The sequence below is a fragment of the Fringilla coelebs genome, assembly GCF_963513975.1.
Source record: "Fringilla coelebs genome assembly, chromosome: 22".
Taxonomy (NCBI): Eukaryota; Metazoa; Chordata; class Aves; order Passeriformes; family Fringillidae; genus Fringilla; species Fringilla coelebs.
This window is the reverse complement of record NC_140048.1, coordinates 8,440,635-8,455,264: the sequence shown is the minus strand read 5'-3', so window position 1 is coordinate 8,455,264 and position 14,630 is coordinate 8,440,635. Positions and strand designations below refer to the sequence as shown.

Sequence of the window (14,630 nt, the reverse complement as noted above, 5' to 3'; positions counted from 1 at the left end):
CTCTCAAACCCTTTTTACACCAACTTTTCCAGATCAGTCATAATTTGATTGTCTGATCTCACCAAGCTGGAGGAGACTTCCTGCCCAGATTTCCTTCAGGGTGATTAATGATCTGACAGTAATTAGAAGATTAGCACAAATCAGGTGTTCACACTCTGGATTTTCCCTGTTGCAACTGCTCAGATTTTAAACACTGATGGTATTTAAATGCAGCTTCTGGTTTACTTTGGAATCTCAAGCAGGAAAAGTGAATGATAAGAAATAAAAGAGAATAAGGAGGAGATAGATGCTAAAGGTATTGACATAAAAATCACCAAAAATAAAATATCAGGTATAAAAATCACAAACACAAAAAAGAACTTTTGCTTTTTCACCTTTAAAATCGAATTTTTATCTGCAGAGACTCCTCAGGTTGAGGAGGAATTTTGGCTCCCTGATTTTGTAGGAGTGTGTGGTTCATTTGCTCCTACCAGTGTAAATGGATTTTTGCACTGCAGAGATTCTTGTCCTGCCAGGATGGTAAAATTCAATATTGAACTTTCAGGGGGTGTCACTTTGGGTTTTGTGCTGGTTGGAGCTCAGATCTGTAAATGTGATTTATGTGTTCTCTGATTGCTTGAGATGGACATTATCTTGCAGTGTCTCATTTAATCCTTGCTTCATTCATCACCTAAATCTTTCTATTTCCCCTTACAAAAAGAAAAAGCAGGGATTTAAAAGCAGGATTTAAATTTTTAAGCTTCTATCCTGAGGAGCTATAGAAGGTGTTAGAATTTAAGTGAGCTCAGAATTTAAGTGAGAAGTTGGAAGAGATGTGAGCATACTCAGCTGGATGCTTCCATCAAGGAATTCTCTTACAACGCTGCCTGGCTCTGAATTTCTCTGCCCTGATAAAAAATTTGTGTGCATTTCAGCTCCCTGCACTGCCTGATCAAAGCTCACATGTGTCCATAAAATCAATATCCTCACCTCCAGCAGCACTGAAGTATTTAAGCATATTTAATTCTAAATATCCACCAGTGTTAGCTGTTCCCTATTTAGCTGAAATTGTGATAACAGCCACTTTTCTGCAGAGAATATCTGGGAGAAGCTGGGGCTGGGTGGAAGATGTTAATAGGCCTGAAATCCCCTGGAAAAAATCTCCTGGAAAAAAATCCTCTGGAAAAAAGCTGGGTTTGAAGTTAGGCAAGGAGGTAATACAAGCTGTGACAGCTTTATGAGCAACCTGCTTGTGTTATTGATAAACATCTTTACAGGCTCAGTCCCTTGGGAAGAGCACTGCCCTTGGGTTAGAAGTGAATTTATTTTGGTGAATAATTCATGGACTTTATTAATTCACTTCTCCACAGGTAGTAAAACCATTACATTAGTGCTGCTGTGGTTTGGGGAAGAAAAACCTCACAAAATAACAAAGCAGGCTGAGGACAGGACTCGGGGTTGAGCTTTTCAGAGAGGAAAAATGGCAGGGAGGTGTCACTGTCACCAAGATTTCTGTATTGTGCCCTGCACACATCTCTCTAAAGAGGAGGGAATGCTAAAACAGCACTTCAGCAAGTCTAAATTTCAATGGCAGCAACATCCAGCACAAACTACAAACCTGAAACTCCCACCTGGATTTCAAAATCCACTGGAGTTTGAGGTCATGGGCCTTAGTCTTGCTTCATTCTGCTCCTGAGCAGCAGGAACAGAGCTCCAGAGGCCTGGGGGCAGATTTATGGCCTGGGGTGGGTGAAATAAATCCAGATCCAGTGTGAAATAAATCCATGTTTCAGCTGCTGGGCTGGGCCAGGGCACACCATGGACAGTTTGCTGCAGCTTAGCTCCAAAATGCTGCCTGAGGAAATGAGGTTCCTTGTGCAATTCTGGGGGTGTTGGCAGTGGGGCAGGAGGATCCTGGAGCCTGGGCACTGAGAATTTCACATTTCTGTGCTGCCAGGCACTGACCCCCAGGAGAACATTGCATTTGAGGCTGAGGAGAAGCTTCCAGAATGGAATGGTGGAGCTGGGATTGTGGGTGTGGGGTTTGGGTAGAAGGGTGGGATGGCACAGGGTGGGAAACTCAGAGTTTGGGGATTTAGAATATAGAAATATACGTGGGGCAAGAGGGAGGTTTTAGGGTGGAGGCTGGTCCTTGTCCACCTTCTCCTTCTCCACCTTCTTCTCCTTCTTCTCCTCCTCCTTCCTTCTCCTCCTTCTCCTCCTCCTCCATGGGTTTGGGCAGTTTTGTGTAATTGGATAAAAACCTCCACATTGCAGGCCACGGGTGGTTGGTTATTGGGTTAAAAGTAAAAATAATTTAGGTGTCATTTCTGAATTGGACAGTTTGGCAGTGTGGGTGCTTTCCTTTTGCAGCCTCCTGCTCTTTGTGGATGAGGCAGATGCATTCCTGAGGAAAAGGGCCACAGTAAGTGCTGGGTGTGTGTCTGCTCCTGCTCCTTCTCCTGCTCCTTCTCCTGATCCTTCTCCTGCTCTGCTCCTTCTCCTGCTCCTTCTCCTGCTCCTTCTCCTGCTCCTTCTCCTGCTCCTTCTCCTGCTCCTTCTCCTGCTCTGCTCCTGCTCTGCTCCTGCTCTGCTCCTGCTCCTTCTCCTGCTCCTTCTCCTGCTCCTGCTCTGCTCCTTCTCCTGCTCCTTCTCCTGCTGTGCTCCTTCTCCTTCTCCTTCTCCTGCTCCTGCTCCTTCTCCTGTTGCAGTGTACTTGTGATGGTCTCCAGGATGAGGTGAGAGATGAGAATTGACTCCCAAGTTCTCAGAAGGCTGATTTATTATATTATGATATTATATTAAAAGGAAATGATATACTAAAACTATACTAAAGAAAAAGATACATCAGGAGGCTGGAAAGGAATGATAATAAAAACCCGTGACTGACCAGAGTCTGACACAGCTGGACTGGGATTGGTCATTAAGTAAAAACCATTCACATGGAACCAATCAAAGATGCATTCCAAGCAGATAATTATTGTTTACATTCCTTTTTTGAGGCTTCTCAGGAAAAAAATCCTGGCAAAGAGATTTTTCATAAAATATCACAGGGACGTTCTCCTGCTCCTGCTTCTCCTGCTCCTGCTTAAATAAAGGAATAGAAATAAATAAATTGTCAAATAACAGAATTCCCTTTGTCCTTAATGCTGATTAAAGCTCTGGCCTGTCTGCACTCCTCAGCAGCTGATCCTGCTTTGGGTTTCATCTTTGCAGGAGAAAATCAGTGAAGATCTCAGAGCAACTTTAAATGCATTTCTGCACAGAACAGGCCAGCACAGCAACAAGTGAGTATCCAGTTCCAGCAGCTGAAATTTCCCTGGGTTGAGAAAAGTCTTTAAAGGGTCTCTGGTGTACAAATGGAAGTTGGAAATGATCTTTGCTGCTGAGGGGGTGAACAAAACCTGCAGAGAATATTCCCCTTTCACTTGATGTGCTGGATGGAGCTTGTTCCTCCTTCAGATTTTCCTGGCACTTGAAAATCAGAACAGAAGGAAAATTTTTTTCCTGAAACTTTGGTGGTGTTTGGACATCTTGAGTGTGTTGATGTTTATATTGTCCTTCTGTTTATACAAGAGCCCAGGAAAATCACTACCACAAAAATTCTGAGTTATCCTGGCTGGGTGCTTCGTGTTCCCTGGAAAAACACTTGGGTGCTGCTTGCTCCTCTCAGTGATCTCATGTGGGCAGAGCTCTGAGCTGCTGAGTTTCCATCTGACTCCATTCCTTCCCTGTGGGATCCCAGAGCTGTTCCTGCTTGCTGAGCACAGAGTGGCACTGTCCCTGTCACTGTCACTGTCCCTGTCCCTGTCACTGTCCCTGTCACTGTCACTGTCCCTGTCCCTGTCCCCTCCTTGGGAACTCCTGCTCACTCCAGCCAAAACCATTTCCTGCTGCCATTACAGAGGTGACCCTTCCTCCACCTTTCTCAAATCACATTTGATTTTTTTGCTGTGAACTTCACTTAGTTGTTAGAATTTCTCCTGTCACAATTGAGCCAACGAGAAAAGTTGTCTCTGGCTTTATGTGGGGTTTTTAATGATGAGCTCCCCTCAGAGAGGCTGCACTGAAAGACTTTTCAAGTCACCTCATGACACTGAAATAAATATCCTGGAAGGTCAAAATATCCCAGGATATTCTCTTGAACTTGTTGGAACCCTGTGAGTGATAATTGCTCTGAGCCAGAGATGCCTGGGAAGAGGTGTTTTTCTAAAATAAATCAATTGTTAGAAAGCAAGGTGTTGATCCTGCAGGTTTTCCTTTTGGGAGGAGAGCAAATCTCCTCTGAAGGGATCCATGGAGTTGCTCTATAAATTACTCAATATAATTATTATCATTTCATTATATTTGCAACAATAATCACAGCAAATATTTGTCCTGCAAATCAGGGACAGGCAGGGGAGATGGCTTTTTCTTTCCCCTGGTTTTAAATTACTTTAGAAGAGCTCTGGGAGTGCTTTTTGGGTGCTGGGGATTTTAAATTGCTTTGGAAGAGCTCTGGGAGTGCTTTTTGGGTGCTGGGGATGGTTCTTTCCTTCCCCTGATTTTAAATTTCTTTGGAAGAGCTCTGGGGTTTGTTTTTGTTTTGGTGGGGTTTTTTTGGGTGCTGGGGATGGTTTTTTCTTTCTCCTGATTTTAAATTGTCTTGGAGGAGCTCTGGGGATGCTTTTTGTGGTGCTGGGGATGCTCAGAACAGCCGAGCTCCCATTTGCAATGAGCTCTGCCATTGAATTCAGCCCTGATTTCAACCATGAGCCATCTGAGGACACTCAACATGCCCTGGTGATTCATGCACTGCTTTTTACTTCTGAGCAGCCTTATTGCTGCTCTGGGCAAGGAGCAGCCCTGCATCCATCAGAGGGAGCTCACTGGGGTGGAATGGGTGAAATGGGCTGTGGAAATGGGGTGGTTGGTGAGACCCTGAGGACAGCTCTTCCTTCAGCAGGGAATTGGCACCAGGACTGGCAATTGCTGCCTTTCAACTTGCCAAAATCATCTTGTGGCTGAACATCAGGCTGCATGGCAATGCTGAATCCAGGCTTGTGTTTCTGCAAGTTTTTGGTGGTAGAAAAGCCACAGGCTTGGCTTGGCTGAGTTATCTCCAGAAATGACAGCAGAGGACAGGGCCCCTTGTAGCCAATGATTCAGCCAGCCAGCAAGAACATCAATATTCCAATAGCTGTGCTTAAAAGCCCATTTCAAATTATTAGGCACTGTTAAACTGGTGACATCAATTAAAGCATTAAAGTATTGGCCCAGGGAAGAAGCATCATTACAAAGCAATAAAAAAAAAAGGATTTCCAGCCCCAAAATGCAGCAGGACCTGGAGCAGCACATCTGTACCAGGTAGAGCTTGCTCTGCACACTTCAGACTGTTCTGAGCAGCCCAAAGCACATTTGAGTGTGCTGCTTGAGATGCTGCTAAAGCAGTTTTTAAGGAATCCAGGGTTTTTTTCCAGGTGATGAAACATCCCTGGTCCCAACCACGGCAGCCTCCGACATTCATACTCAGCTCATCGATTCTGATTTTTATGGCTTTGTCAGTCTATCCTTTATTGTTTTTTCCCCCTAATTCCAGGTTTATGCTTGTTTTAGCAAGCAACCAGCCAGAGCAGTTTGACTGGGCCATCAATGACAGGATAGATGAGATGGTGAACTTCGAGCTGCCCCAGCTGGAGGAGCGCGAGCGCCTGGTCAGGATGTATTTCGACCAGCACATCCTGAAGCCAGCCACAGAGGGCAAGCAGTGAGTACCCCTCACAACTCTGCCACCCTGGAGAATCCCCTTTCCTTCTTTGTTTTCCCTCATCCCCTTTCTGGTGTATTCTGTCTACAGACCCTCTTTCAACAAGCAGCAGAGTGATGCTGCTTGGGAGATGAAACTTGGGAGATGCCTCTCGATGCGAGGCCATCCCACATTTTTAAAATTCAGGAGGCAGCAATGCAAGCAGGAATCTGTAGGAGCTCCTGTGGTGTGGCTGCACATCAACCTAAAGGTTTGTTCTGCTTTTCAGGAGGTTGAAGCTGGCCCAGTTTGATTATGGCAAGAAGTGCTCAGAGATTGCCAGGCTGACCGAGGGCATGTCCGGCCGGGAGATCTCCCAGCTTGCTGTGGCATGGCAGGTGAGAGGGGCTTGTCTCTCCTTCCCTTTTCCTTTTCCCCCTTTTCCTTTTCCCCCTTTTCCTTTTCCCCCTTTTCCTTTTCCCCCTTTTCCTTTTCCCCCTTTTCCTTTTCCCCCTTTCCCCCTTTTCCTTTTCCCCCTTTTCCTTTTCCCCCTTTTCCTTTTCCCCCTTTTCCTTTTCCCCCTTTCCCCCTTTTCCTTTCCCCCTTTTCCTTTCCCCCTTTTCCTTTTCCCCCTTTTCCTTTTCCCCCTTTTCCTTTTCCCCCTTTTCCTTTTCCCCCTTTTCCTTTTCCCCCTTTTCCTTTTCCCCCTTTTCCTTTTCCCCCTTTTCCTTTTCCCCCTTTTCCATTTCCCCCTTTTCCATTTCCCCCTTTTCCATTTCCCCCTTTTCCATTTCCCCCTTTTCCATTTCCCCCTTTTCCATTTCCCCCTTTTCCATTTCCCCCTTTTCCATTTCCCCCTTTTCCATTTCCCCCTTTTCCATTTCCCCCTTTTCCTATTCCTCCTTTTCCCCTTTTCCCCTTTTCCCCTTTTCCCCTTTTCCCCTTTTCCCCTTTTCCCCTTTTCCCCTTTTCCCCTTTTCCCCTTTTCCCCCTTTCCCCCTTTCCCCCTTTCCCCCTTTCCCCCTTTTCCTTTTCCCCTTTTCCTTTCCCCCTTTTCCTTTTCCCCTCTTCCCTTTCCCCCTTTTCCTTTTCCCCTCTTCCCTTTCCCCCTTTTCCTTTTCCCCTCTTCCCTTTCCCCTCTTCCCTTTCCCTTTCCCCTCTTCCCTTTCCCTTTCCCCTCTTCCCTTTTCTCCCTTTTTTCCCCTCCTTTTTTCCCTCCCTGGGAGGTTTCAGGCTTTGATTCTGGAGTCTCAGCTCATCTCTCCCTGGGAAATTTTCATTTGTCCATCCCTGCTGGCTCTGGGGTGGGTGTTGGAATATCAGCACAGTTCCTCATCCCATACCTGGCAGCAGTTTTGATAATCCCTGCTGGGAAATCCCTGGTGGAGTTGAGGTCAAGCAGGTGAGTTTGGGGCAGTTTGGGCTGGCTCAGGAAGCTCAGCAGAAGAGAAGCCTGGTGTTGGTGCCCTCATCAGGCCACTGAGCCTCCTCCTCCCCTCCTTTGCTCCAAACCCTCTCAGTGCAATTTGAGCTGTTAAAGAAACAAAACTGCAATAGGAACTGAAAAAAAAAAAATAGATATTTCTTCCATACATAAAAATAAGAAATGCAGCACTTGGAGTACAAATATTCACATGCTTAGCAAGCTTTAGTGTTGTTTTTTTTTATTTAAATCAGATTTTTCCCTTGGTTTGTCACAGCTGCCAGTTTCTTACTGGATTATTGTGTATTTTCATGAACTAACCTAGAAATATCAACTGAAGGAGTGTGCTCCAATTTGTGTGTCAGGGAACCTACTCATGTCAGCCTCCTTCCAGGGCTTGTAAAAACAAAGTGGCTTTTTGTTTAGTTCTTAAATTTTTAATTCACTTTAGCAGCTCACAAACATCTGACCAAGTTTGTGCATTTCATTCCTTCTCCTACTGATTTTCCACCTTTTAAGGAACATAAATATTTATCCTTTCTAGTATAAATTAATTTTAATTGCAGCACTCATGAGCTGGGGTCCAATTTGAGTGCTGTTAGTTCTTATTTTATTCTTTGGTAGCACACAGCTGGTTAATTTTCCTGTATAATTTTTATGATATTGAATCATATTTCAAAATGTGTGCTGTCATCTGCCCCATGTCTGTGAAAGGCTTTGCTGCCAACAATTTCCTGTAATAAAAAATGTGATAAATGATGCTTTGCTTTTTATCACCCCTTATCAGCAAATTTGTCATTTCTCCCCAGGAATGACCTCAGCTTTTATCATTTATCCTTTAAGTGCTGCTGAAGGAAGGAAAAAGGTGGGGGTGACTAATTTTCCCTGACAGCTTTTAAAAATGTACCTGGTGCTGCCAGCACTGCTAACAAGGTTTGATGTAAAATTGCAGCAGGAAGTTGTTGTGCTCCTCTCTGCTCTCATGAAACACTCAAAGGGCTTGAAAAAAAAAACACATTTAGGAGAGGGGAGTGGGGAGAAATATTTGAGTTGGTTGGATGTAGCAAGAACTTCACTGGAGCTGCTGTTCCTGCCCCAAAAAAAGTTAAACAAAAATGATTTTGGGGGCAGCAAAGTTGGGATAAATCCTTTCATTACCTGAAGCTGGAATTGGGAGATTAAACCCCAATATGCAAATGAACCAAATTTATAAAAATATAAAAACCTGAGACCTGTGGTCCATTTTTTGGAAGAATTTGGAGCTGGGACCAACAGGAGTTGCTGTTCCTGCCCCAAAAAAAGTTAAACAAAAATGATTTTGGGGGCAACAAACTTGGGATAAATCCCTTCATTACCTGAAGCTGGGATTGGGAGATTAAACCCCAATATGCAAATAGCCCAAACTTATAAAAATATAAAAACCTGTGGCTTCTTGTCCATTTTTTGGACAAGGAATTTGGAGCTGGGACCAACTGGAGCTGCTGTTCCTGCTCCAAATGTTAAACAAAATTGAGTTTGGGGGCAACAAACTTGGGATAAATCCCTTCATTACCTGAAGCTGGAATTAGGAGACTAAACCCCAATATGTAAATGGACCAGACTCATAAAAGTATAAAAACTTGTGAGTTCTTGTCCATTTTTTGGACGAGGAATTTGGAGTTTGGAGCTGCAGTTCCTGCCAGGAACCCTTTGGGTTTTTCTGGGGAAAAGCCCCTCTCCAGGCAGGTGAATTTCCTCACCCCCAGCTGCTCTGCTGGGTGCTGTTGGGATTTTAGGTCCTTTTTTAGCCCTGGTGACTCGTTGTGGGACCAGGGAGGGTTTGGGGCTGTGTTTTCAAGCCTTCCTGGCAGCGTTTTGCTGCCTCCCTGCTCTCCTTGCCGTGGTGCTGGTGCACCCCTGTGGATGGCTGTGTCTGAACTGGGTCAGGGAGCTGAGCAGAGACAAAAATAGCTTGGCAGGATGAGTTAACTGCATAGCTACAGTGCTCAGGGTGGGAAATTACTCCAAAATTTCTTCAGGAACCAGAAATTACTCCAAAAAATCCTCATCAGGCTGGATGCAGCAGCTGGAGGGTGTTTGTGCACCACAGACACTCTGCAATATATCAATGTCTCATTTTTGGTCTTTTAATTCAAGGTGCTGACTGCCAAAGGTGGGAAATAATCTGATTAAAATTGGGAAAAGCCCCCTGGGATGATCCAGGTCCTTCTCTGGGCCCTGCAGGGGTCAGAGCCTGCTGTGAGCAGCCCCTCTCTGAGTGCACACCTGAGCAAGGTGCAGTCTGGAGCCTCTGGGAGCATCTCCCCTTCCTGAGCTGGATCCCAGAGATGCTTCTGGGGGAAATTCTGCAGCTTTAGGGGTGGAAACATCACCAGAGTGGCCACTTTGTGCCCTTGCAGGGGGTGCCCTCGAGGATTCTCCTGCCTTGAAAGGATTTTTATCTTTAAAAACTGTGCTGGTGTTCTCAGGGCTCCCAGGAGGAGGGGAGAGGTGAGAGCCTTGACTCTGTGTGTCAGAAGGCTGATTTATTATTTTGTTATATAGATTATATTAAAAGAAAATTATATATTACAACTATACTAAAAGAATAGGAGAAAGGATTTCATCAGAAGGGTTGAAAGGAATGATGATAAAATCTTGTGACTGACCTGAGAGTCTGGACTCTCTGTGATTGGCCATTAATTTAAAACATTAATTAGAAACAACCACAAGACCAATCCCAGATCCACCTGTGGCATCCCACAGCAGCAGACAATCATTGCTTGCATTTCATTTCTGTTAGGATCTTTCCTCTCAGCTTCTCAGGAGGAAAAACCCTAACAAAAGGATTTTTCATAAATTTATGTCAATGACCCAAACCCATCTGAGTTGCCCTGAGCAGGAGCTGCAGCTCTCAGAGGCTGAGCTGCCCCCTGAGCTGGCTTGGAGGTGGATTTGCTGTCAGTTCTACCCTCTGCTCTCTCAGTCTGCCTCTGCCTGTCCTGAATTTACCAACAGCAGAGAAAAAGAAGAAGCAGAAAAGCCAAGAGTGTAACCTCTAGCACTGGGAAAAATATTGCTGTCTGGCAGAGCCCAGAGTGTGCGTGCTAAAAATCCATTTTCATCTCTGCTGCTGGAGTCTGAGCATCCCCTTTTGTCCTTGTGCTTTTCCACTGCCCTCTATGGCTCTAGCATGGACTTGGTGCATTTTCACCTCAAAAATTCCCCTCAGCTCTGTTTCCAGGCTTGTGCAGACTTCCCAGCCCTGCTCTCAAAGCTGCTGATGTGCTTTAGATCAAATGTCAAAACCTAAAAGCAACCTTTCATATTCCAAGCTGTAATCTTGGAAAACTGTTTTGGCAGCACTTCAGGAGAATTCCCAGGAGTTTTATGTCCCAGTGTGAGCTTCCTGTCATTTCCTTGCCTTTTATGCCACTGACATAAATGCCTTGTTTTGGTTTTTTTTACTCCCTGAACCTTGTTTATATTTTAAAAATAGCTGTTGTATTTTTGTGGTGGATTTTTTTTATTTTTATTATTTTTTTTTCATCAGGCTATTTTCATTATAAATGGGATTTAAATGATACAGATGAGTCTGGCCAGGTTCAAACAAACCACAAATCTTGGCAGAAATGAAACATGAGGTCATTCAGGCTGGACTTGTCCTCTGTTCCATCCTCCCCAAACACAATTATTTCATAATTGGGTTTGAGGGATAGAACAGGAATTGCTGCACTGGAGAAAAAGGGTTAAAATTTGCCCATGCAGGAGGCAGAGGTATGAATATAAATGAAGCTTGGTGCCATTTTTATGTGTGTGCAAGCTACTCCCAGAAGGGGCAGCTGCTTCTCCCATTTGCTTTCTTGACAGTGAGGGCCTGAGGCTTTCTAAAAATAGAAAGTCATTGAGAAAATCAGCAGAGCATGAACTGCACAGCTTTGCAGGAGGTTCCACTCTGGGCTGGATGGGCTGTGCAGTGCCAGGGAGGAGGGCAGGCACAGGCAGCACAAAAATCCATCCCAGCAAAGCTCTTTTTTCATTTTTAAACACCCCACCAGGGCTGCATGGACAGCACTGTTTTTATTTTTATTTTACAAAAAAATAAATTTTTTATAAAGAATTTTTATTTTACAAAAAAAATAAAAATGTCAAGGGGGTGAGGGGAGGTCTGAACAAAACCTTTGCAGTGTTCCCCTTTTGCAGAGAGGACAGGAGAGGTGCTGTGGGAATATTTGGCAGCCTCAGTGCTGAGGATCCTGCTCAGGCAGTGAGAGCAGCACAAGACCCTTTGAGAATAAATAATAAATAATAAATGAATAGAGAATAAATAATAATAATAACTAGAGACTTCTCTGTTTACAGACCTGCTCCTTCCCAAGGCCAGGCTTTACTCCTGGTTTTAAGCAGGACTTGCCTGCAGGAAGGATTTGCACAGGGAAAGGATTTTGCAGGAAACACCAGCACCTGCCAGCTCTGAGACCTTTTGTGGTCTGACCAGCTCCCCTCAAAAAAAAAAAAGGCTGGAAAATAGGTTAGAGGAGCCTGAAAAGCAGCCTGAGAAACCTTTTGCTTATTGCTGGAAATAATTCTTTCTCCTTCAGTGAGGTGTTCCTCCTCAGAGATGTCACAGGCAGCTCCAAGCCTGGGGTGGTGGCAGAGCTGCAGCTCATCCTGGGCTCTGCCCCATGGAATCCCTGGGCAGGGCAGGTGGCAGAGGGTCACACTGGACTTTGTTCAGTGCTGCTTTTGCTGCCAGGCTCCTGCCTTGCTGGAGTTGATGTTTTGCAGCATCAATAATTGATGGAGCCTGTGTGTGATGCCTCAGAACGGCTGCAGCGAGTCCTGAAATCAAAGTTAAACTCGCTGGGACAGGGGACAGAAGGGTTGGCACCTGAAAATCCAGGATGTGGGTGAAGTTTGGGGCTCTTAGGGCCAGGCAGGATGGCTGGGGGGAGCTGCAGGGCTCCCAGCCCTCATCCCCATCCCTGTGCATAAAAGGGATCTGTGTACATGAAGAGGATCTGTGTGCATGGCAGGGATCCCTGTGCATAAAAGGGATCTGTGTGTAATCCTCTGTACAGCCATGGGATCTGTGTGTATAAAAGGGATTCCTGTGCAACCCTCTGTGCAGCCATGGGATCTGTGTGCATAAAAGGGATTTGTGTGCATAAAAGGGATCCCTGTACAGCCAAGGGACTTGTGTGCATAAAAGGGATTTGTGTGCAGCCCTCTGTGCAGCCAAGGGATCCCTGTGCATAAATGGGATCTGTGTGCATAAAAGGGATCCCTGTGCAGCCAAGGGATTTCTCTACAGCCAAGGGATCTCTGTACAACCCTCTGTGCAGCCAAGGGGTCTCTGTGCAACCAGAGGATCTCTCTACAGCCAAGTGATTTCTGTGCAGCCAAGGGATCCCTGTGCAGCCAAAGGATTTGTGTGCATAAAAGGGATCTGTGTGTATAAAAGGGATCCCTGTGCAGCCAAAGGATCTGTGTGCATAAAAGGGATCTGTGCATAAAAGTGATCTGTGTGCATGAAAGGGATCCCTGTGCAGCCATGGGATCTGTGTGCATTAAAGGGATCTGTGTGCAGCCCTCTGTACAACCAAGGGATCCCTGTGCAGCCAAGGAATCTCTGTACAACCATCTGTGCAGCCAAGTGGTTTCTGTACAACCAAGGGATCTGTGCAGCCAAGGGATCCCTGTACAACCAAATGATTTCTGTGCAGCCAGGGGATCTCTGTGCAGCCAGGGGATCTCTGTGCAGCCAGGGGATCCCTGTGCAGCCAGGGGATCTCTGTGCAGCCAGGGGATCTCTGTGCAGCCAGGGGGTTCTCTGTGCAGCCAGGGGATCTCTGTGCAGCCAGGCTCCCTCCTTCCCTGAGCTGCTCACGGGAGCACTTGCAGAGGGAGGAACCAGATTTAGAAGCGTGCAGCTCGGGGGCTGCTCTGTTACCTTGGAGATGGGTGCAGCTGACAGCACAAGCATCCTTCCCTCCTGTGCTGTGCTGTGCTGTGCTGGCATCCCAGCGTGGCCAGGCTGAGCCCCAGCTGTCCTGTGTGTCCCCTGAGTCCCTCTGCTGCCTCCTCCCCTGTGGCACAGAGGTGCAGGAGCTGTCCTGTGGTCACCTTTGTGCTGTCCCTGCCAGCTGCAGCATGCAGTGTTTGCCAGCAGGACTGGATGGGGAGCTGGGAGGATTCTGAGTGCAGGGTGGGAGCTGCCACAGCACCCAAGTGATGCAGGGAGGTTCCTGAGGAAAGCAGGATAAAGCACATGAAACATCATTTTAGAGGCACCACGTTGCCCATGTTGCCCCCAGCTCTGCTGTTTGTTCTGCTGTGCAAGTGTTTAAACAATTTTCTCTTGCTTTGGATGGAGTGGCTCCATCACCCCCCTGCACTCACAGCTCTCCACCCTATTGCCTTCACACATGCAGCTCTTTTAGGGCAGGAGTGGAAATTTAAAGGAGCCTAATGTGGGTTTTTTTCTTCTCAAAAAAGGGCTTCACATGTGCAGCTTTTCTAGAGCAGGAGAGGGAATTTTAAAAAGCCAAATGTGAGTCTTTTCCTCTCAAAACAGGGCTTCACACATGCAGCTCTTTTAGAGCAGGAGAGGAGATTTAAAGGAGCCAAATGTGGGGTCTTTTCTTCTCAAAACAATGCTTCACACATGCAGCTCTTTTAGAGCAGGAGTGGAAATTTAAAGGAGCCAAATGTGGGCTCTTTTCTTCTCAAAACCAGGCTTCACATGTGCAGCTCTTTTAGAGCAGGAAAGGAAATTTAAAGGAGTCAAGTGTGGAAGTGTGGGGTCTTTCCTTCTCTAAACAAGGCTTTTCACATGCAGCTCTTTTAGGGCAAGAGAGGAAATTTAAAGGAGCCAAATGTTGGGTTTTTTCTTCTCAAAACAAGGCTTCACATGTGGAGATCCTCTAGAGCAAGAGAGGAAATCTAAAGGAGCCAAATGTGGGGTCTTCTCAAAAAAAAAGGCTTCACACGTGCAGCTCTTTTAGGGCAGGAGTGGAAATTTAAAGGAGCCAAGTGTGGGGTCTTTTCTTCTCAAAACCAGGCTCCACACATGCAGCTCTTTTAGGGCAGGAGAGGAAATTTAAAGGAGCCAAATGTTGTGTTCTTTCTTCTCAAAATCACTTCTCCAGGGATTTTATTCCCAGGAAATCCAGAGGTGGGCAGAGCTCGTTGGCGATCGAGGAACCAGAGCGCTGTGGGGGAAATCCCAGATGGGGAAGGGAACAGCAGCCAGGCAGCAGTCTGAAATGTCCCCTGCTGGTGGGAGATGCCATCCCTGAGGTGTCTGAGGTGTCCTTGTCCCCACAGGCAGCAGCCTACGCCTCGGAGGACGGCGTGCTGACCGAGGCCATGATGGACGCGCGCGTGGCCGACGCCGTGCGGCAGCACCGGCAGAAGATGGAGTGGCTGAAAACAGAAGGTGCAGAAGCGAGCAAAGAGACTGCCAGGAACCCCCTGCTGCCTTTCCCCAAAGGGACAGCAGTGTGACAAACCTGCAGGATC

At 46.2% G+C, this 14,630-nt stretch overlaps 1 protein-coding gene across 1 annotated transcript in view; it reads left to right on the top strand.

Annotated features, from left to right (window-relative positions):
* Nucleotides 1-14,630, top strand: part of ATAD3A (ATPase family AAA domain containing 3A) — a 28,187-nt gene that overhangs the window by 13,222 nt on the left and 335 nt on the right. The window contains exons 12-16 of the mRNA XM_084220314.1: nt 2,353-2,404; nt 3,196-3,266; nt 5,558-5,725; nt 5,994-6,102; nt 14,436-14,630. The exon at nt 14,436-14,630 is cut by the window's right edge and continues 335 nt beyond it. Of these exons, the coding sequence (XP_084076440.1) occupies nt 2,353-2,404; nt 3,196-3,266; nt 5,558-5,725; nt 5,994-6,102; nt 14,436-14,615 (580 nt within the window). The 3' untranslated portion in view covers nt 14,616-14,630. The remainder of the gene's footprint in view (nt 1-2,352; nt 2,405-3,195; nt 3,267-5,557; nt 5,726-5,993; nt 6,103-14,435) is intronic.